General features: G+C 42.5%; 1 protein-coding gene across 1 annotated transcript in view; it reads right to left on the bottom strand.

The window, feature by feature from the left end:
- The window catches only part of Dhod (dihydroorotate dehydrogenase 2), a 158,818-nt gene that overhangs the window by 84,001 nt on the left and 50,274 nt on the right, over nt 1-24,543 (bottom strand). Inside the window, exon 4 of the mRNA XM_080282429.1 lies at nt 10,696-10,890. Within this exon, the coding sequence (XP_080138555.1) occupies nt 10,696-10,890 (195 nt within the window). The remainder of the gene's footprint in view (nt 1-10,695; nt 10,891-24,543) is intronic.

Genomic DNA, 24,543 nt, shown 5'->3' with positions numbered 1-24,543 from the left:
CCATTAGACATATGAGAGTGAAATATACATTTTTTGGTGTGTAAAATCAAGCTCTACAAATCTATAAGACTAAAATTTACTTTGGTGCAATTTTTTGTTCTCTCTCTCTCTCTCCATACACAAGGAGTAACAATTTTTATTTCTGATGTTCTTTGATGGTAAATACTGTGGTAACCGTAAGTCACACGAGAGTGAACCATACGTTTTCAGGTGTGTAAAGTCAAGATCTTGAAACATGTAAGAAATGTGAAAGTTAATAAATCAGACCCCTTTGGCAGTTTTGGGGATTGGGGGGCTGGGAGATTTGCCGTCTTTAGGAGTTAAAATCACCCATACACTTTTTCATAATTTTTTTATATCACCCATACACTTACTTGATAACCTAAATCATGGGGAGAGGAAAAATATATCTAGGGTGGCAGGTCAGGTGAAGAGGGATAATCGGGATATCATAGGTGAGCAGTGTGTGAAGAATGATGAAGGAAGGGTAGTGGTGAACAGCGAGGATATTAAAGATGCATGGAGAGAGCATTATAATCGGTTGTTGAATGAGGAGTTTGACTGGGACAGGGAAGGTTTGGAGCCAGCAGATCCAGTGTCTGGCCCTTGGCCTTTGATTGATACTACTACTGTGAGTGAGGCAATAGGCAGGATGAGGGTGGGGAAGGCAGCAGGTGTGTCCGGGTTGACTGCCGAAATGTTGAAGGCCTCAGGCGATATAGGGGTGAGTTTAGTCACTGACCTGATAAATATGATTATTTATGAGTGTGTTGTCCCAGATGATTGGCTGAAGAGTGTAACTGTAAATGTGTATAAAGGAAAGGGTGATGCCCTGGAAAGAGGAAATTATAGAGGTATAAAGCTCTTAGATCAGATAATGAAGGTAATGGAGAGAGTTTTAGAAGGTATGATTAGAGAAAGAGTTAATATTGATGAGATGCAGTTTGGGTTTATGCCAGGTAGGGGTACCACTGATGCCATATTCATTGTTCGACAGCTTCAGGAAAAATATATTGGTAGGAGAAGGGATCTTTATTTTGTTTTTGTTGATTTCGAAAAGGCCTTTGACAGAGTCCCTAGAGAGGTGGTGAAGTGGGCAATGAGAAAGCTTGGCTTGGAAGAGTGGCTGGTTAGGGTGGTTATGGCCATGTATGTGGGTGCTCACACCCAGGTGAGAGTCAATAGAGATTTGTGTGATGAGTTTTCCGTGAATGCTGGTGTGCATCAGGGGTCAGTCTTGAGTCCCATGTTGTTTATCATGGTACTTGAAGCCCTTTCACGTGACTTTAGAAATGGACTCCCGTGGGAGTTGTTGTATGCTGATGATTTGGTGTTGATTGCAGAGAATGAAAGGGAGGTGGAGGAAAGGTTTAGGAAGTGGAGAGATGGTACAGGGCAAAAGGGTTTAAGGGTAAATGCAGATAAAACAAAAGTGATGATATCTAGGGTTGGTGGCAGTACTGTCAAAGACGAGGGAGAGTGGCCATGTGCAGTTTGCCACAAGGGCGTGGGAAGTAATTCCATCTTGTGCGGTGTGTGTGATAAATGGGTGCATAAGAGATGTAGTGGTATCCGAGGTAGACTGCGAGATAATGCTGATTTTATGTGTACGGCATGCCGGGGTGAGCAGGTGGAGATTGTCAGACGTGAAAGGATTGAACTTGATGGTGAATCTCTTGAGTGTGTGAAAGAGTTTTGTTATTTGGGAGACATGTTGTGTGCTGGAGGTGGGGCTGGAGCTAGCTCTGTGGCTAGGGTGAGAAGTGGTTGGAAGAAGTTCAGGGAGCTCTTGCCTCTCCTGACATTGAGAGGACTCTCCCTACGTGCTAAGGGGTCTTTGTATGCAGCATGTGTTAGGAGTGTAATGCTGTATGGCAGTGAGACCTGGGCAGTGAAGGAGGAAGATATTCGCCAGCTCAGACGTACAGAAATGACAATGATTAGGTGGATGTGTAGTGCGTCCCTGCGTCCAAGGCCTGAAGGGGCTGGGTTTACAATGGAAGAGTTGAGAGGTAGGATGGGACTTGGTGTTGTGATGAGGAGAGGTAGATTGAGGTGGTTTGGACATGTGGAGAGGATGGGGGATGATAATTGGGTGAAAAAGTTGAGAAGTGTTAATATTGGGGGTGGGGTTATGAGGGGTAGACCGAGAAAGACATGTGACGAGGCCATTAAGTGTGACCTTAGGGTTAAGGGACTGAACAGGGAGGCTGCAATGGATCGTGCAGCGTGGAAAGCCGCCATTAGGTGACCAAGGCCGACGCATGCAAGCATGTTGGAGCCTTTAAAAACGAAAACGAAAATGAACCCACACACTTTTGTTTGTTTGTTTGTTTCTTTCTTTCTTTAAACCTCATTAAGACCACTGTTTTATGTCTGTTATACTCCTATGCAGTACACAATGGCCTTAGGTAGCATTCCTGCAATCTACAGTAGTTGGCTAAGATCACTGAAAGTTTTTAATAAGTTGTATGCTGGTTGAGGTCAAGCATAATGAAATGTTTCCCATCCATCCATCTATCATCCAATCCTACATTGCCCCATAAGGAGTGTAGGAGCCTGGGCCTAGCCAGTTGGTCCTGACATATAAGATGAGAGTGACCAGCCTCACTCATCCTTGAGTGACATTACATGAGCAATAAACCCCAACCACCCCTTGGATATAAACCTTCACCGGTTCGATCTGACTGGAGTGCAATAATTACCCACTAAACCACCAGGCGCCATAATTTGGTTATATGGTTACCACCCAGCATAGTAAATGGTTTCCTGGTGTATAGGAAACCATTTGGCTTGTCACTCAGTGTGGAGTCACCCACAGGCAGAAGAGAAAAGAATGAAGGAACAAAAGACAGATAAGGGAGTGTAAAGTTACCCGTAGGCAGAAGGAAGAGGAGGTTAAGAGACTGGTGAAGGAGAGTAAGAAGAAAGTGGATGAAGAGTTTGGGAGGAATCTGAGTGTGAAATGGAGGGAAAGTAAGAAATTGTTTTGGAAGGAGGTAAAGAAAGTAAGGCAGTGTGAAAGGGGAAATAGTAGGGGAGTGAAAGATAGGAATAATAGATTGTTGGTGGAGAAGAGAGAGAAATTGAGGAGATGGAAGGAGCACTTTGAGGATTTGTTGAATGTAGAGAGTGACAGCAGTGTGAGTATAAGTGGTTGGGGAATGGCTGGGAGAAGAGACGAGAGGAGGGAGGAAGAGATCAGTAGGGCGGAAGTAGTGGAAGCGATGAAAAAGATTAAGTTGGGAAAGGCCCCAGGAATTGATGGAGTGTGTGGTGAAATGCTTAGGTATGGGGGTGAGATTGTTGTGGAGTGGATATGGAAGTTGTGTAGATTGGCTTGGGAAGAGGGAAGGGTTCCAGAGGACTGGAAATCAGGTATAATAGCCCCTCTTTACAAAGGAAAAGGGGAGAGAGAAGTATGTGGTAACCATAGGGGTATTTGCCTTCTTAATGTGACTGGTAAAATATATGGTAGAATACTCATTGATAGGGTTAGGCATATGACAGAGGAGCTAGTTGGAGAAAAACAAGGGGGATTTAGGGACGGAAAAGGGTGTGTAGATCAGATATTTGTTCTAAGATGTTTAGTGGAGAAGTATCTAGAGAAGGGAAGGAAAGTGTATGCTGCCTTCATGGACTTGGAGAAAGCTTATGACAGAATAGATAGGCAAGGTATGTGGAAGGTATTAAGAATATATGGAGTGGAGGGGAAATTGCTGAGTGCTGTGAAGAGTATGTACGAGGGAGCTAGGGCTACGGTGCGAGTGGATGGTGAGCTGAGTGAGTTCTTTGATCTCAATGTGGGACTGAAACAGGGTTGTGTGATGTCTCCATGGCTGTTTAATATATATATGGATGGGGTTGTAAAGGAGGTGCAAGGTAGGGCAGTGGATGTGGGGCTGGCCCTAATGAATGAGAGTGAGATTTGGAAGCTTCTGGTGTTGCTGTTTGCTGATGATACAGTATTGTTGAGTGAAGATGAATGGGAGTTGCAAGGTTTGGTGAATGAATTTGGGACAGTGTGTAGGAGGAGGAAACTGAAAGTTAATGTAAACAAAAGTAAAGTTATGGTGTTTGAGAGGAATGAAGTCACAGAGTGTGCAGTGAGGTTGGATGGTGAGGATATGGAGAATGTGAGTGCATTCAAGTACTTGGGTAGTGTGATGAGTAAGGATGGAACTTTGAGGGATGAAGTATGTGAAAGGGTACAGCAGGGAAGGAAGGTTGTTGGTACACTGAAAGCAGTGATGAGAAACAGGGAGGTGAGTATGGAAGTTAAGAAGTCACTGCATGATGGTATCGTGATCCCTACCCTGACGTATGGAAGCGAGGCGTTGACCTTGCAAGAGGGGAACAAGTTGTTACATAGCCTATGATTTCATCATCCTTTGTGTAATTTTAACGCACAGTTGCTGCATGTTTGATCACGAGCGTGTTCTGCCTCAGTCCCCCCCTTCTACCGTTATAGTAGAGTAAGTCGTTCTCTCTGTTATTCAGAGCGGGATTTTCAGCTCTTTGTCCCCATGGCTTCATTTGCGCGTCCTTCTTACAAGTTGTATCAAGCTCTCCTGGCCCCTATATAATGAGCTCAGTCTCTGCATCATTGCCACTTAGATCTGCTCCTCATTTTGTTCACATCTCTGTCCTCCCCTGTACAGATATTATTATTGTGAGTGCTCAAGAAATCTCCAAACATCTTGCAGCTGTGTGATTTGAGTATAACCGTTATTGCATTTTTCCTTGTACAGTACTGTATAGCATAAGGTTAATTCTTAGGCCTAGTGAGGTCTTTGTGATTAATGTTGGGTTTTATGTCAGTCATTTTTGATAATAGTTTGTATCTGTAATAATTTATCTGGCATTCACTGAGTATTATCTGGTATCTCATTTTATCAGGGCTGACTTAGATAAATTTACTCTTGCTTATTTCGTGTTAATAGAGGCTATTGCAGTTAACTATATATTTAACCTGTTTATTTGCCATTACATTATCCATATGAGTCCTGAATGTTTTGTTGTTAGTTTGAGCATTAAACTTTAACTTGTAATTTTACCTAACACTTTTGTTTGAACCTGGAACTTTACGGGACAGTAGTGATTTTTAGTATTCTCACTTAAAGTGTACATTATCTTTCTCTGTTCCGTAACATAAATTTGGCGACCTCTCATCAGGATATTCAGGATATTATCATAAGGATATTGTTTGATATTTTGTGACTGTGATATATTCATGATGGCTACTATCTCTACACTTGATGAAGCCAAAGATTTTTTGTCAAATGTGCAAACAGTGTGTGATGTAGAAAACAGAACAAAGAATGAACTTAAGCTTGTTGCTCAACAATTGGGAATTGCTGTTCGCTCTCATCATTCTAAAGATCAAATTGTTGACATGATTAATGAAAGCTTGCTTAATGTAACTCCTCCAATTGAGCAAACACAGATTGATTTAGCTAAGTTACAGCTAGCCCTGCAGGAGGCTCAGGCTAAGGAGGCGGAGTCTCGTGTTAAGGAGGCTGAATTTCAAGCACGTGCTAAGGAGGCTGAGTCTCAGGCTAAGGAGGCGGAATCTCAGGCTCGGATTCAGGAGGCACAGATACAGGCACAAGTTGAACTTGCTAGGATTCAGGCAGACCATGAGTATCGCATGAAACAAGGTGGAACTGGATCATCTAGCTCTGATGATTTTGATGTGGCTAAAAATGTTAAACTTGTCCCTCCTTTTAATGAATCTGATTTAACAAAGTATTTTCAGTTGTTTGAGAGGGTAGCTACAGGTTTTAATTGGCCTAAGGAGTATTGGCCAGTACTCCTTCAAACTGTTCTCACCGGTAAAGCTCAAGTAACTTATGCATCTTTGCCTCAGGATCAGTCTGATAATTATGATGTAGTTAAGAGCTTGATTCTTAAGGCCTATGCGCTTGTTCCTGAAGCTTATAGAGTAAAATTTAGGACAACTTACAAGCAAGATAAGCAATCCCATGTTGAGTATGCAAAAATCAAAGAAGATCTGTTAGAGCAGTGGTTAAATTCTAAGAATGTGGATTCTGATTTTGGTAAATTTAAGCAGATGATTTTGCTGGAGGACTTCAAGAGGTGTATTAGTAAAGATGTAAGCCTATATCTTGATGAGAAAAGAATAGATAATTTGTCTGATGCTGCAGTTTTAGCTGATGAATATGTTCTCACTCACAAGAGATATTCTAGAGAAAAAGGGAAAGCTGAGAGTAAGTACGTTGCCTCTACTCAGAGTACAGGTAACAGGAAAGAGAATAAAGATGATGTTTCTCAGGAAGTAAATACCAGCTTCACCTCTAGATTTCAGAAAAGTAAATGTACTTATTGTAGTAAGCTTGGTCATACTACGGAGAGATGTTTCAGGAGACAGCGTGATGTGAACAAAAAGGAGTCTTTAAATATTCAGTCAATTGGTCTAGTGTCCACTCTTGAGAGTTCCCAGAATTCTTTAACTGAGTTAACTCAACCTGCTTTGAGGGGTAACTTAAATTCTCATGATGGAGCTCCTCTTTTGAGCAGTAACGTGGGTGACACTCTCAAGAGTTCATGTGCTAATTTCCTGTCTGATGGTTTTGTCAGTCCTCTGGACAGTAATGACAGGAAATCAGTTAAAATATATCGTGATACAGGTGCTTGCCAATCCCTTATGCTGACCAGTGTTCTAGGCTCTAATGTTAATTCCTCTGATGAAACTGTAATCTTACAAGGTGTAGGGAATAATTACTTCTCTGTCCCTCTGTGCAGAGTGAATTTAGAGTCTTGTTTTGTTAATGGTTCCGTTATGGTTGGGTTGGTTGAGACACTCCCAATGTCAGGTGTAACTTTCTTACTTGGAAATGATATTGGTGGAAGTCAAGTGTGTCCAGCTCCTCAGTTGTCTAGTGAGCCAGTGGCTGTGTCCCAGGATTGTGATGTCCCTGATGTGTTCCCTGCATGTGCTGTCACTAGGGCTAAGTCTAAAGTTACTGGTGATTTAGAGGATAATGATGATGATGATGTTATCCTAGCTGACACTTTTCTTGCTAATTTGGACCACTCACCAGATGAGGCAGTACCCCGTAGTGTTGATAATTTGTCTCGTCAAGAGTTGGTTGAGTTGCAGGTTGCTGACCCTGAGTTGAAAGGTCTAGCTAACTCTGCTTACAGTGAAGAAGAGTCAGCCGGTGCTTCTACTTGTTATTATGTAAAGTCAGGAGTACTTATGAGGAAGTGGAGGCCCCCAACAGCATCAGCCGACTGTGAATGGGAGGTTGTACATCAAGTTGTCATCCCTCGTGTTTGTAGGCAGGATATCATTAGAGTGGCTCATGATTCCAGTTTGGCAGGACACCTTGGAGTGAGGAAGACTGTGGCACGCATTTTGAAACACTTCTACTGGCCAGGTATCTTCAGGGATGTTTCCTGGTATTGTAAGTCTTGTCACACCTGTCAAGTTGTGGGGAAGTGTAATCAGACCGAAAAGGTTGCACCTCTAGTTCCCATTCCTCCTTTTGAGGCGCCTTTCACCCGTGTGTTGGTGGATATTGTGGGACCTCTTCCTAAGACTTCTTCAGGATTTTCTTATGTGTTGACCATGATTGATATGGCTACTCGTTATCCTGAAGCCATTCCACTTAGAAACATCTCAGCAAAGAACGTGGTTAAGGAAATGCTAGGGTTCTTCACAAAGTTTGGTCTGCCCAAGGAGGTACAGTCAGACCGGGGAAGTAATTTCATGTCAAACGTTTTCAAGCAGTCTCTGAAAGAGTTGGGCATCACCCAGATCACGTCTTCAGCTTATCATCCCCAGACCCAAGGAGCGTTGGAGAGATATCATCAAACACTCAAATCGATGCTCAAGAAATACTGTTTGGAACATCAGAAAGACTGGGATAAAGGTCTTCCATTCGTTGTGTTTGCCGCAAGAGAATCTCCAAATGAATCACTGGGCTTCTCACCTTTGAACTACTGTTTGGCCATGAAGTAAGAGGACCCCTTAAGTTACTCAAGGAATGCTGGCTGTCGGAGGAAGATGACGTCAACCTGCTGGAGTATGTGATGAAGTTCAAAGAACGGCTGTCCACTGCTTTACAGCTGGCGAGAGAGAATTTAGGAGCTGCTCAGGAGAAGATGAAGACTTGGTATGATAAGAAGTCCAGGTTACGCCACTTTCAGCCAGGAGATCAGGTTTTGATTCTGCTACCAGTTCACGGGCAACCTCTTCAAGCCAAGTTTAGTGGCCCTTATTTCGTGGAGAAGAAACTCAGTGATGTCAACTATGTCATCGCCACACCAGATCGTAGAAAGAGCAAGCAACTATGTCACATCAACATGCTAAAGTTATATCACAGGCGGGACGAAAATAATCCAGTCTGCACTGTAGCTGTTCCACCCGAGTCTGCAAGTGAAGCTCTCCCATGCAGTATGAGCCTGAGTGATAGTTTGGGGAAGAATCCTGATATCATGAATGATCTCCAGACTAAGCTTTCTCATCTACCTCCCAAGGAAAGGCAGGAGTTTTCGGCATTACTGCAGGAGTACCCGCAAGTGTTCCGTGCTACTCCAGGAAGAACCACTGTGTTGATGCATGATGTCGATGTTGGAGACGCAAAGCCAATTAAACTGCCTCCTTACCGTGTGAACCCAGTGAAAGTTCCTCTCATCGAGAAGGAGCTTGGCTACCTGTTGGACCACATGATGATTGAGCCCTGTCAGAGCGAGTGGAGTTCTCCTGTCACTCTAGTCCCTAAGCCAGGTGGGTCACAGCGGCTTTGCATCGACTACAGACGTGTTAATCAGATAACCAAAACAGACACTTACCCTCTCCCTCGCATGGAAGATTGCATAGACAAGATCGGAAAGGCTAGGTACATAAGTAAGTTTGATTTGTTAAAGGGATACTGGCAAGTACCTATGACTGAACGTGCTAGGGAGATCTCATGTTTTGTAACACTAGGAAAGACTTCTGCATGTTCTGTAATGCCATATACAGATTGTTTTAGAGTAATAAGAAATTTCCTTTGTAAATTTCTTTTTCTTTGTGGGGAGGTGTTACATAGCCTATGATTTCATCATCCTTTGTGTAATTTTAACGCACAGTTGCTGCATGTTTGATCACGAGCGTGTTCTGCCTCAGTCCCCCCCTTCTACCATTATAGTAGAGTAAGTCGTTCTCTCTGTTATTCAGAGCGGGATTTTCAGCTCTTTGTCCCCATGGCTTCATTTGCGCGTCCTTCTTACAAGTTGTATCAAGCTCTCCTGGCCCCTATATAATGAGCTCAGTTTCTGCATCATTGCCACTTAGATCTGCTCCTCATTTTGTTCACATCTCTGTCCTCCCCTGTACAGATATTATTATTGTGAGTGCTCAAGAAATCTCCAAACATCTTGCAGCTGTGTGATTTGAGTATAACCGTTATTGCATTTTTCCTTGTACAGTACTGTATAGCATAAGGTTAATTCTTAGGCCTAGTGAGGTCTTTGTGATTAATGTTGGGTTTTATGTCAGTCATTTTTGATAATAGTTTGTATCTGTAATAATTTATCTGGCATTCACTGAGTATTATCTGGTATCTCATTTTATCAGGGCTGACTTAGATAAATTTAATCTTGCTAATTTCGTGTTAATAGAGGCTATTGCAGTTAACCATATATTTAACCTGTTTATTTGCCATTACATTATCCTTATGAGTCCTGAATGTTTTGTTGTTAGTTTGAGCATTAAACTTTAACTTGTAATTTTACCTAACTCTTTTGTTTGAACCTGGAACTTTACGGGACAGTAGTGATTTTTAGTATTCTCACTTAAAGTGTACATTATCTTTCTCTGTTCCGTAACAAAGTCAAGAGTGAGAGCAGTGGAAATGAGTTACTTGAGAGGAGCATTATGGAGTGACTTGGAGGGACAGGTTGACGAATGAAGAAGTGAAGGAACGTTGTGGGGTAGATGTGGATGTGGTTGAGAAGAATAGGAGAAATACACTGAGGTGGTTTGGACATGTGGAGAGAATGGAGAATGAAAGACTGACTAAGAGGGTGTATGTAGGTGAGGTGGAGGGAGGGAGAGGGAGGGGTAGACCGAGGATGAGGTGGAGGGATGGAGTTGAGAGGTATATGAGGGAGGGGGGGGGGTGAGCTGGGGGGAGGGTAGTCAAATGGTGGGTGACAGAGTGACTTGGAGGCGTTTTGTCTGCGGCCACCCTTTGCGGGATTAGGGCGTCGGGCTATAGATAGATAGATAGATAGATAGAAGGACGAGGAAAGACTGAAGGAAAGAAAGACAGAAGAGGATGGGAGGAAAGAAGGATGGAGGAGACGAAAGGGCAGACACCCAAGACCAGAACTACATCTAGTGATGGTGAGTGCCCCCACCTACCATTCCCAACTTTTTATTAATTTAAATTCTTTAATGCTACTGTCATATGTCTTTTTTACCTTCATAAAGTAGTTTATGTCCTTAGAAGGTATATCTATAGTTTAGTAGGGGTCACAGTGGATTTTAAGCAGGCAAGCTGGGGTAAGGCTGGAGGGTTAGTTAACATAATAGATTTCTGTAATAACACATGGATCTCCAAATGCACAAACAACACACAGTACTCTCAGTTAATATATTACCCATGCATCTGGAGGGTCTACTGTACAAAAAATCACTTAATAACATCTTGCAAATACTGAATTTCAAGGATATTCTCTCACCTCGACACATTGATGACTAGATAGTCAGCAATAGGTCCAAACTTCATAACCCCTGCTGTGTAGTCTTTAAGAGGGTCTAGTGAAGTTTTGTTTTTGCCAAGGTTGACTCCCATTATTACATTCCTCTTACCCAGGGGTGGAAGGTGGGAGAGTCGTTCATATACTATCTCGTGGCCTTCACTATTAAACCCATACCTTTGGAGGAACATATATCATCAAGTTATTAAAACTGTAAAAGATCAAGAGGTACCTTATCTGGAAAAGTGGTGATGAGGTCAGGTAGGACAGTAATAGCTAGATAGGACTGACATAATTTCCCCCTGAAAAATGCCTTTCAAAAAATAATCCTGTGTCTTGTATGCTGAAGGTAAAATTGGCAGCAGTTATAACAGGTAGACTACAGTGGCTGGTGCACTTTGCTTATTGTAACATTTATATGTTTGCTTACATTAGTGCAGGGATGTAGAACTATACCTGAACCTCAACCCCAACCCCTAAAACTGTCATGTCTCAGAGGAGCTGAGTCCAGAGCCCTTGAAATTGGTATAATGTACTCCATCCTTTTTCACAGGGGATACACCGCAGAAACTCCTGCAAACATCGAATTTAAGCAATTACTGATCATGTCCCCCAAAGGGGCCCTGCAGTAGTAATGAATATATATGGTTACACAATAATCCTCTACAATGCATCAAATGTTAGACTGTACACTGTACTGTACAGTGGGACTGCCAGTTTGGCACAAATGAGTTTGGCAGATTTCAGTTTGGTGACAGGTTAGAAATTTTCAATGTCTGCCAGTTTGGCGAGAAGGCCTTTGCTTTGGCGGTTGATCTGGTCCTGGTTCTGGTTCTGATTCTGATTGGAAAGTTTGCCTTTCCAATGACCTCCCCTACTGATGTTTAGTTATCCTGAAATTGCATTTTTCTCTTACTTTTGGTAAACATACACTATCTGAGGCCATAGAAGCACCTTACCAACACCATTCATACTCCTCCAGTTTGTATTCTGTAATTTTCTGACTAATTTCAAAGTGGTAAATTACCTTCTCCTGCTGAAAAAATTTCCACTGTTTTATAATCATGTTCCTTAAGCCATACCCACGGTTGTTTGTTTACAACGTAATGGAAGAAATCTTACTCACCATACTGAAAGGTGGATTTCGTTTCCCAACTTCCCAACTGGATGCCAGGTTAGGTTAGGTTTGGTCAGGTTAGATCACTTATTAGGTACAGTTAAGCTAGATTAGGTCTGACTTAGTTAAACACTTAGGGTAGGACAGTCCTTCCGCCATTACAGCTGATCAGTCAAACGAGCTGACACAGCGGAACGTTGCTGATAACAACAGGGAATACAAATTTTGCATGAAACCTTTATTTACCACCCAAGAAATGTTCAGAAAAATATAACAGACTATCAGGAAGAAGAACTGATTTGGTGAGGTGCTTCTACTGCCTCAAATAATGCATACGTTTACCTTACTATTTTTTATCCAAAATTCATACAGTAAGTAATTTTTTTCACTTCTCCACAGTATTAGTTTTGTCTCCAAATCCCATGTGCATCCACACCGGCAGCCATTTTGGTGGCCATCTTTGTTGCTGGCACCAGATGATGACGCAGCAATGTCAGAATTGATGACCTGGGATTCAACTTGGCCGGGTTTGCTAGAGTTACTCTTAGGACAGAGGTCCGCAGGAGAGAGGCAAGGGAGGCCGTTAGGACCCAGCAAGAAGCTTGAGACAAAGAGGGTGCAGAAGAGGACAGCAATGACAGTGGGGAGGAAAGTGACGATATCAGCAATGTAGCAGTCCCCCAGTAAGACTGTCAACCCATTACACTTACTATTTTGGCCCATTAAAAGACTCATAAATGTTATTAGTGAGTTTCTTTCCCTTATGTATTTAAATTGTTATTTTGTGTGGTTACTATTGAAAAATAATGGGTTAAAGGTACGAAAATGGCTCAAAAAGTTTTACTTAAGGGTGACCAAAGACTCCTATGAATTTTTCCCATGAGACGTCTGTCTCCAGTTTGACGGGTTTAAGTTTGGTGATGTTTTTTCAAACTACTGTGCTCGCCAAACTGGATGCCCCACTGTACAGTATATAGTTTTATACCTCAAGCTAATAATAACTGTCTGTACAATACAGTAGTCCCTTCCTCTTCATGGGTTTGCTCTTGTTGGGTTTGGTTATTTCTGGAGAACAGATGGTCATCCTTCAAAAACATCTGAGAAGTGCTGGAATGCATCAACAGGTTCCACATGACACGCTGTTCCCTTCTGCACAACCCTTCCCATGCTTTCTCATGTGACCTGTACTCACCTCTTGTTCGTCCAGGTTAGGGCATTCCAGTGTTGCCAACTTGGCAGAAAGGTCACAAAATCAAGTGACTTTAACCCCTACACCGCGGGCTTGTTTACCAATGACTTGCGTGTGCCGCGGGGTTATTTGGGCTCCGACAGACTCTCAAAAAATATTTGCCAAAAATCAGTTATTAGTCCTAGAATAATAAAATTACATATGCTTATGGCACATACCTTCAGCTTTCTCCTGGAATGATTGTTGAGCCTTCGTCAGTTACCGTAGGACTTGTGGAGACCTCTGAAGTAGGGTAACGAAGTCTCCACTTTACACTTCCCGACAACCCGTAATATGATTACCACAGCCAGATATTAACACTATAAACACTATTCTACAATTTTCAAGTAGTTTGGGATCTATACTAAAAAAAAAAAAAACTGTGAAAGCAATGGAAATTACGAGCGCGTCTGATCGTCGCACTGGCACTAGTTCGCTCTTAGTAGTCTGTCATTTATTATTCATAAAACCCCTCACACTTTATATTTCTATTACTATATAACACTTATATATATCTACAGTCTTTATTCATAAGTTTCCTTCAGTAGTATTAGTTTATTGTCACTGTAGGGATTCAATTTCTTTCAGTAAAATACGTAGCATTCACTTTCTCGTCCTGTATACTGGCATTGAGAGTGAATGTCACTTTCATCTTCACTCTCATAACTCATAGCATTCAGACATGCTAGAGTGAAACTTTCACTTTCATTACTCCTAGGGTATATACTCGTATTCTTATAATACTACTCATTTACATTTCTATTTACGTTCTCTATTTTATTTACGTTATTTACATTTCTATTTTATTTACACTGTGTTGTGCACTGTCACTTGAAATAACTTATAAAACTGTTTTCCATTGTTCACGTATATTTACATTCATTACTTTCACTTGCTGTTTACACATTATTTACACATTATTTACAATTCCACTTGCACTGTTTTACTCAATAGAAAGATCATAGTCACTCTTTTATCAATTGTCAGCCCTTTACCTCTTTCCACATGAGGTTTAGTAGGGGGTAAAGGTCACAGGGCCATTTGCATGGGGGTGAAAAAAGGCCTTGAAGTCAGCAAGAAGAAACATACGTACTCTCACTTCGGAAGTTGAGAGTAACCTGATAACGGAGGGCTAGCGTGGAGGCCTGCTAAGGGGTTATTCAGGGTTACCAATATTACTTCTTGAAACAGCTAAGTCTAGCACTGATATGATTGGCAGGAAATATAGACAATACATTATAAATTTGGTAGTTCCAGGTGAATGTAAATATCACTTAGGCTTCTCCCTTCCCTCCTTACATGTATATTTATTTCGAAAATAGATTAGAGGCCTACTTAGGAGATATATTTTCAGAGCTACCAATGTTAGATCTTGAAACATCGTTGTTTAGCACTGATATGATTGGCAGGAAATCTAGACAATACATTATAAATTAGGTAGTTCCAGGTGGATGTAAATATCACTTAGGCTTCTCCCTTCCCTCCTTACATGTATATTTATTACGAAAATAGATTATAGGGCATATTTCAAGGGGGAAAAAACAGCGAAAATTAGCGAATGAGTGCACGTGAGGTGTTGTCAGGTGATAATTAGCCAATTCCAGGTGTTTGGCACTCTCACTTACCTTATTTCTTTCTTGTATATATTATTTGGTATAAGAATAGGACATAGGGCTTATTTCAATGGATGAAATCAGTGAAAAATTCCAGGGAAGATTTACTTAGCGTAGCACGGCCGGGCAGGCGAGAGGATAGGGTAATGGAGGGGGGGTAGGGAGGGGAGTCAAGAACGGGGAGAAATGGCTAAATTGTCAACAATGGATGGGAGTACAGATGAGATTAGGAGTGCTGACTAGTGTTGGACATTGGCAGTACTGATAGATGATACAAGCCCCCACTTGGAAGCCCGGGTGAATTCAAAATAACACAGAATCACAAAAGCGACGCCCCGCGGTATGATCCCTTGCTCCCAAGCGTCACGAAAGTGACGCCCCGCGGTTAAGGGGTTAAACATCATCTATTTGCAAATCTAGCTGATTCATACAAATACTAAAATTAATAAAATTATACCATGCCATAATTCATAACACCACTGCCATTTTCATTTCCCCAAATTAGTTCTCAACCAGTGCTAGGTGGTGGCGATCATCATCCACTCACTTGATGTAGTGCTGCCCACTTCTTCCTAAGCCTTTATCATTCTTTATCTGTGCCTGCCCTTCTCTCGTCCGATTTCTCCCATCTTTCCCGTCACTTCTTATTGCTTTTCTTTCCATTATAGGTGGCTTTACATTTAGTGACAAGCCAAATGGTTTCCTGTAAGCCAAGAAACCATTTACAACGCTAGGTGGTAACCATATAACCAAACCATACGGGCTCTCTACGTGTCAACAAGTGGGTTGGTGGAGGGTTAGTGCCCCTCCCCGTAAAACAAATAACTCAGAGTCAAATGGCCACCCCTTACGGGATTATGGCATCTGGCAACAGATAGATAGATAGTTCTCAACCTAATTAAATGACCAAAGAAACATGCACTTTTATGGGGGGGGGGGGGAAGTAACATAACAATCCAGACCCAAGAGCATAGTCACTGCAGGTGTTATGAGATGATTGTGGTGATGGAAACACAACCATGTACAACATAAAGCCTGATAACAATACACTGCTCTGTTAAATTACCTACTGAAACAATAAGCTCCTGTTTTGGACTTACCATGTTTTTCTAGGACTGCATTTTAACCCTCCGTTGGTGCAGCAGGGTATGTCATACCCACAGTGACATTTCCATGCATATATCTTTTGTGATACTGCCACCCACCCACGTAATTTCTTGTTATCCTGCACCAAGTTGATCCATGAGTACTCTCAGTTACCTACAGATCACACACGGGAGTGGACAATAGGTAATGCATCTGGGTATACTGTATATCCAAAAGTTCCTGCAATTTGGGGAGAATGCCATGTCCCAAAGCAAAACAATCAAAAATGTGAAAATTTTGATAGCTACCTATTTTCCTTATTGAAACAGGTAATTTCAAACTGTTTTCTCACACCAACCATGAAAACAGGTGTATGTAGGTGTGGGGAGATTACTAGGTTGTGGGGAGCAGGCCTACAGGTTCGGGGGTTGGAAATAACCAACTTTTCACATGAAAGGAAAGCACTTCAGTGTGTTCTGTAACATCTACCATGAAAACAGGTGTGTATGTAGGTGTGGGGAAATAACTAGTGTAAAGAGTAGGCCTACAAGGCCTTGGTGGTACTTGGGGAGAAAAATTTCGGCAACAACCAAATTCTCTTGTGGAAACCCTCCAATTCAATGGGAAATGTCATACCAACCCTGAAAACAACTGTGTATGTAGGTGTGAGGAGATAAAACCGTTGTGGCAAGTAGCCCTTCCAGGCCTCACAGTCATTCAAAAACTAACACAGACATATATAAATGTTTATAACCACCAAGGACATCAAAATAAAGTTGAATAATGCTATAGATGCATTTTTCTGGTACAAGCGGTTCAAGGAAGGACAAACTTCCATCGAAGACGATGACAGTGAGAACTAGGAGGTAAGGTAACTTATTTTCCTACAATATTCAAATTACTGGAACTTTGGGGTAGCACCTCATAAGTACCGTTACATGGTTATTAATGAATTAATATATTTTCTTTATGCAAATTACACTGAATATGTTGATTTGTGAAGAAAGTACATTGGAAAGTGTTGCTGTGTCAATGAAAGTATGTCAGACTGTGATAAAATACATGTATGTTAGTCTGTGAATTCAATACATGAAAAGAATAATTATGAAATAAATTTCATAATTTGTGAAAACAATTTTGTGTTCTTATCCAATTAGTAAATAAAATGGTTATCTCTTTTAAATAAATTGTGCAAAACCACAAATTGTTAAAAACAAGAGAGAATAATTAGAAAAATTGCCTGGGGTATATCATACCCCACCGCACTAACCACGATAAATTCTGAGCCACACCAACGAAGGGTTAATGGCCCTGTCCGTACCAAGCTGAATCATTTGGATTACCTTCAAAAATTTTGTCTCAAGAGGCTAGATTTAATCAGACGAACTGCGGTTACACACTGGGGTGCTGACAGGGATGCACTATGAGGTTTTATATAGCCTTAATTGAAAGCAAGATCAAGTATGGCAGCCCAGTTTATTGATCAGCATTGGAGATGGTACTGAAAGAGCTTGACATCATCCACAACGGTGCTTTACACACAGCCTTGGGTGCTTTTCATTCCTCCTCAGTGATGTCCATGTTGGTAGAGTCGGGAGAGCTGCCACTGGCAAGGGGTCAAGAGGTGCTTGACTGCAAATGGCTCAAGAGGATTTCATGTTATCAATCCCAGCATCCTCTGGCCCATTTCTATACTTGGTTTGGTGTTCTCCCTGAAGCCCTGGATTGGCCTTTACATCACTAGCTGCCCTTTTTGGTACGTAGCCTTTATTCATACAGGTCCTTGGGGGTGTTACTGCCTTGGCCCATGCTTACAGCAGTCAGCAGCCATATCACTGGTTCCCCCTTGGCTGGATAAATCCAACTCCTTTCATCCACTGCTGGGTGTACTGACAATTACAGAAAATCCAGAGATGCTCACCTTGGACAACCCTCCTTCTTGGACATGGAAGATGCCTTATATCAGAGATTTTAAAATCTACAAGAAATTATCGTGCAATTTGAGTTCCTCTACATCAGCCGCTGAATGGTACAAAGATCTTTCCCTAAGTCAGATGTGGAAGCTTGCTGGCCAGAATTGCATTCTGAAGGCACAGCACTTTGCCATCTTCCAGGCAGTGCTGTTCATCAGATGGCACTTTCTTCCTCAATGTATGGTGCTATACGTGGACTCTCAGGCCTCCATACAAACACTGCATTCAAAACTTCAAGCCTCTCACAGGCATCTAGTATTTGGGATACATGAACTGTTGCTCCATTTGTAACTGTCATTTTGGACTGTCATTCTGCAGTGGATACTCTAGCACATGTGCATCAGGGGCCACAAAATGATACTGTTGATAAGGTAGCATCTTTGGCTCTATCATGTAGGCAGCTGGTGACTGTGGAGCCGGATGCTTCATCCTTGATGGATTAAGTCAAACATGTTGGCAGGACACTCTGGGACATGGAACTCAGCTAGTATCTTCCAGGTACAACAATAGGCCACTATCGTATGGATTCCTCCCTCACCTGTAGGCTTGACACAAACTGAGGCTCAGTGATGTGGCACTGACTCACCTATGCACTGGACACGCTGCCCTTGCTACTTACCTCTGGAGACTGAAATTGGTAGACAACCCTCCATTCATTTGGTCTGCACATGAGGAAACTATTGCCCATATTTTTCTGGCCTGTCCCCACACCTAAATGAAGAGGTGTATGTTGATGGATAAACTGAATACCCTGGGAGTGTGACAATTCACCTTGGAAATGCTCCATGGTGTGTTGCTCTGGACACACCTGTGCGAGCATGGGTCTTCAAGCCTCTATGCAAGTGTCTACAGTCTTTAAGCCTCATACGTTTCATTTCATTTCGTTTTTAAAGGCTCCTACATGTTTGCATGCGTCGGCCTTGGTCACCTAATGGCGGCTCTCCATGCTGCACGATCTATTGCAGCCTCCCTGTTCAGTCCCTTAACCTTGAGGTCACACTTAATGACCTCGTCCCATGTCTTTCTCAGTCTACCCCTCATAACCCCATCCTCAATATTAACATCTCTCACCTTCCTCACCCAATTATCATCCCCCATCCTCTCCACATGCCCAAACCATCTCAATCTACCTCTCCTCATCACAACACCAATACACTCCAGTCCCATCCTACCTCTCAACTCTTCCATCGTAAACCCAACCCCCCCAGACCTTGGACGCAGGGACACACTACACATCCACCAAATCATTGTCATTTCTGTACGTCTGGGCCTGTGAATATCCTCCTCCTTTACTGCCCAGGTCTCACTACCATACAGCATTACACTCCTAACATGCTGCATACAAAGACCCCTTAGCACATAGGGAGAGTCCTCTCAATGTCAGGAGGGGCAAGAGCTCCGAGAACTTCAACCAACCACTTCTCACCCTAGCCACAGAGCTAGCTCCAGCCCCACCTCCAGCACACAACATGTCTCCCAAATACCAAAACTCTTCCACACACTCAAGAGATTCACCAGCAAGTTCAATATTTTCACGTCTGACAATCTCCATCTGCTCTCCCCAACACGCCGCACACATAAAATCAGCATTATCTAGCAGTCTACTTCTGATACCACTTCATCTCTTGTGCACCCATTTATCACACACACCGCAGAAGATAGAATTACTTCCCATGCCCTTGTGGCAAACTGCACATGGCCACTCTCCCTCGTTTTTGACAGTACCGCCACCAACCCTAGATACCATCACTTTTGTTTTATCTGCATTTACCCTTAAGCCCTTGTGCCCCATACCATCTCTCCACTTCCTAAACCTTTCCTCTGCCTCCCTTTCGTGCTCTGCAATCAACACCAAGTCATCAGCATACATCTTCCATGGGAGTCCGTTTCTGAGTCACGTGAGAGGGCTTTAAGTACCATGATAAACAACATGGGACTCAAAACTAACCCCTGATGCATACCAACGTTCACGGAAAACTCATCACTCAAATCTCCATTCACTCTTATCTGGGTGCGAGCACCCACATACATAGCCATAACCACCCTAACCAGCCACTCCTCCTTGCCAAGCTTTCTCATTGCCCACTTCACCACCGCTCTAGGGACTCTGTCAAAGGCCTTTTCCAAATCAACAAAAACAAAATACAGATCCCTTTTCTTACCAATATATTTCTCCTGAAGCAGTCGAACAATGAATATGGCATCAGTGGTCCCCCTACCTGGCATAAACCCAAACTGCATCTCATTTATTTTCACTCTTTCTCTAATCATACCTTCTAAAATTCTCTCCATTACATTCATTATCTGATCTAAAAGCTTTATACCTCTATAATTTCCTCTTTCCAGGGCATCACCCTTCCCTTTATACACATTTACAATTACACTGTTCAGCCAATCATCTGGGACAATACACTCATAAATAATCATATTTATCAGGTCAGTGACTAACCTCACCCCTATATCTCCTGAGGCCTTCATCATTTTGGAAGTTAACCCAGACACACCTGCTGCCTTCCCCACCTTCATCCTGCCTATTGCCTCACTCACAGTAGCAGCACCAATCAAAGGCCACGGCCAAACACTGGACCTGCTGTCTCCAAACCTTCCCTGTCCCAGTCAAACTCCTCATTCAGCAACTGGCTGTAATGCTCTCTCCATGCATCTTTAATATCCTCATTATTCACCACTACCCTTCCTTCAACATTCTTCACACAGTGCTCACCTATAATATCCTGATTATCCCTCTTCATCTGATTTGCCACCTTAAATATCATATTTTTCTTTTCCCCATGATTTAGGTTATCAAGTAAAAGTCCCTGTGACTCAGACTTCGCCCTATATACCTCTCTTCTAGCCCTACATTTGGCAGCCAAGTATTCCTCCTTGTTACCTTTCTTCCATTCCCGGAAAAGCCTTCTTTTCTCCTTAACTGCAGCTTCTACACCCTCATCCCACCACCACGTTACTTTATGTCTTGGTGGTCCTCTTGTCCAACCGCATATTACATCAGTAACTCTCATGACATTGTTCTTGAGGCCTCTGTACTGTTCATTAATGCCTCTGTCTACGGATCCCTGTTCAGCCACCACTCTCCTCATCTCGCTATAGAAGGCATCCCCTACTTCTGTACTTGGTTTTCCAGTTTCCATATTTTCCTCCTAGGCACGTATGTCCTCTTTTCCATCACTCGTTCTTTAAGCACCACATCGGAGATCAATAGTTTGTGCTGCTGCAAACACTCCTCACTTCCTATAACTTTAACATCCCTCACTAACCTCCTATTAGCCCTCCTAACCAGAAAATAATCTATCTGACTGCTATTTCCCCCAGACTCATATGTAATTAACCTACTCTCTCTTCTCCTAAAATATGTGTTACACACAATCATGTCCGTTGCCTCCCCAAACTCGAGTATCCTTTCCTCTTCCGCATTCCTTATAACATATGCACATCCCCCATGTACTCCTTCATAACCTTGTGCTGCTTCACCTACAAGACCATTTAAGTCCCCTCCCAAAACCACTATCTCATCATCCCGCATACCACCTACTACACGGATTAAATCATCCCAAAATCTATCTTTCTCTACTTCATCCAATCCAGCCTGTGGAGCATATGCTGATATAACTGCAGTTATCTTTCTGCCGAACAGAGTTTTCACTACCAATATCCTATCGCTTACTCTCATAACATTCATAACATATTCCACTCATTTCTCTGCAACCATCACACCAACACCCCCATATCCATCTGTCCCCCCCTGCCAAAACAACTTATAGTAACAGTCCTTCCCAACAATTTTCCTGGCTGATCCACCCCTGTACCGGACTTCCTGTGAACACGCCACATCCACCCACTTCCTACTGAATGCCTCAACGACTTCCCCCGCTCTTCCCCTCAAACTTCCCACATTCCATGAACCCACCCTCATCACCCTGGGTGATTTACTGTCCTCAGGCTTGCTTTGAAACTTATCCTTGTATTTTGTCATAGTCAGGATCTAACCACATGCTGCAGTGGTGGTTGGGAAGCAACAGTCATTTCCCAATGGTTGTACCCTTCAAATCTATGAGGAGAAGAATATCAGGGCCAACTTGGATACTGACTGGTTGAACACCAAAGGTGGGCAGAGCAAAAACATCAACAGGTGAGCAATCCTGGCTCCCTCCAGAATATCAGGCAGTCAGTCCTGTTCTCCAAGCCTTCTTCTTTACTTTAAGGAGAAACTTGACAGTGAGGATACATTAAGGTCTGACACACACACATACATACATATGTGTATATATGTATATATATATATATATATATATATACAGTATATACGGTAAAGTCGCATAAGGCGCAGGTAATTGGTTCTGGAACAATCCCGCACCATAGAAAACCGTGCCACTGAAATAACTAAACTTACAGGAAAAATGGATTTTGGTTCTGGATGTTTGCCCAAAGTCCCCTTTCTCACCCCATTTTTCCCCATTTGTCCCCACTTTACACAGGCACACAACCAAGCAATCAATCAATGCATGTATTACATGTAACAACAGGGACAAAAAAATGGAAGGGTGATCAGCCTTGTGTCTACTTGGACATAATACAGCCATTTATAAAACTGGTATGAACTGGTTAGTGACGAAGCACCTACCTCTGAGCTACAACTAAGTATAATGCCACCCATCATCACATATATAAGAATGATTATTAATATGTTAAATGTGAGTTCTGTTGACACTTGAGCATACAAATATCATCAAATAAACCTGTTCAACCAGTTCTGGACCAGGTAGCCTCCACCAACTTTAATGTTTTGGACTGACCAAAACATTAAAGATGGTGGAGGCTACCTGGTCCAGCACTGGTTGAACAAGTTTATTTGATGATATTTGTATGCTCAAGTGTCAACAAAACTCACATTTAACACATTTATAATCATTCTTATATATGTGATGATGATGATGGAGGCATTATACTGGTACTTCATCTTAGCTCAGAGATAGGTGCTTTGTCACTAACCAGTTCATGGCGGTTTTGCAAACAAACCTATAAACTAGTCACAATACCCAAAGAATCTTTAACGTTTCATTACTTAACACAATGAATTTCGTGAATTTTAACCTCCTCATAGAAGAGAAAGAAGTCCACAGTTGGAGCACTTGTAGTATGGAGCTGAAGTGGTCGCCAGCTTCTTTGTTTACAAACAGAGGAGCGTGCCAACCACCAGGGGAATTTGCCTGGGCAATTTCAAACCTTCCCGTGCCGCCGCGCCATGGGTATTTTATGCGCGTGGTTTTTTTTTTTGGTTCTGGCACCTTCCCATGTCACAGAAAACCGGGGCATGGAAGTCCGTGCCATAGGCGACTTGACTGTATAATATATATATATATATATATATATAATAATCTGCCCACTATCCAGACGCCCAATAACTGGACACCCCACTACCCAGGCATTTTGGGCCCTGGCCTTCATAACCCAAAAATGGCCAAAAAACGTAAAAAATAAAAAAATCTGAATCTTTCTCGCCAGTAATTTGATCTTGGCGCACGCGCCAAACATCTGTGTTTACCCGCAACCCCTTCCTTCCTCCCCTCCCCAGTCACCGCCTAACTACCATACTGACTAGATGCTCATCGCAATGGATGCCAAATGTGCTCATTTTTGCGAATAAACAGTGAATAAACTGCAATGCCTCGCCGCTAGACCACATGGGAATTCACAGTGTTGTGCAGTGTTAAGAAATTAGAACTTAGAGTGCAAAGGATTAAGTGCGGAGTGCAAACTGGCCGTTGAAACTGGCATGGTATAACTAAGAACTGAATGTGCAGTGTTAAGCAATTATAACTCACAGTGCAAAGACTTAAGTGCAGCACAATTGTGGATTACCATACATGCTTCAAGAGCATTTTCACCATTGCCAGAGCCTTAGAGGAGGCAGGTTAATCTTCATAACGGCCACGGACGTGCTGAAAGTACTGTACACTGCTAGGTATTTTTCAAAATTACGTCTAATTCCTCATTCTCTGGTTCCTTTCATTGTCTTCATGATTTATGTCCTTTTTTTGTGTGAATAGGGTCTAAAATAGGTGCTGTGCATGTCCGGTAGAGAGCTATTTTGGTGACTTTCAAACTTAGGCTGGGTTAAGATCCATAAGTACCAGTCCAGAAGGTAGGGTCCCAGTATCAGGACAAACCCACTTTCCGGACATGCCTTTGGCTGTATTACATCAGACATTGGGAAGATTACCGTATGTATATATATATATATATATATATGAGTTTTCCGTGAATGTTGGTGTGCATCAGGGGTCAGTCTTGAGCCCCTTGTTGTTTATCATGGTACTTCAAGCCCTTTCACGTGACTTTAGAAACGGACTCCTGGGGGAGTTGTTGTATGCTGATGATTTGGTGCTGATTGCAGAGAACGAAAGGGAGGCGGAGGAAAGGTTTAGGAAGTGGAAAGATGGTATGGGGCACAAGGGCTTAAGGGTAAATGCAGATAAAACAAAAGTGATGATATCTAGGGTTGGTGGCGGTGCTGTCAAAGACGAGGGAGAGTGGCCATGTGCAGTCTGCCACAAGGGCGTGGGAAGTAATTCCATCTTGTGCGGTGTGTGTGATAAATGGGTGCATAAGAGATGTAGTGGTATCAGAGGTAGACTGCGAGATAATGCGATTTTATGTGTACAGCGTGTCGGGGTGAGCAGGTGGAGATTGTCAGACGTGAATGGATTGAACTTGTTGGTGAATCTCTTGAGAGTGTGGAAGAGTTTTGTTATTTGGGAGACATGTTGTGTGCTGGAGGTGGGGCTGGAGCTAGCT

This window comes from Coenobita brevimanus, chromosome 93 (assembly GCF_032717465.1).
Source record: "Coenobita brevimanus isolate Jiangsu-jjx chromosome 93, ASM3271746v2, whole genome shotgun sequence".
Taxonomy (NCBI): Eukaryota; Metazoa; Arthropoda; class Malacostraca; order Decapoda; family Coenobitidae; genus Coenobita; species Coenobita brevimanus.
This window is presented reverse-complemented; position numbering and strand designations above follow the sequence as displayed.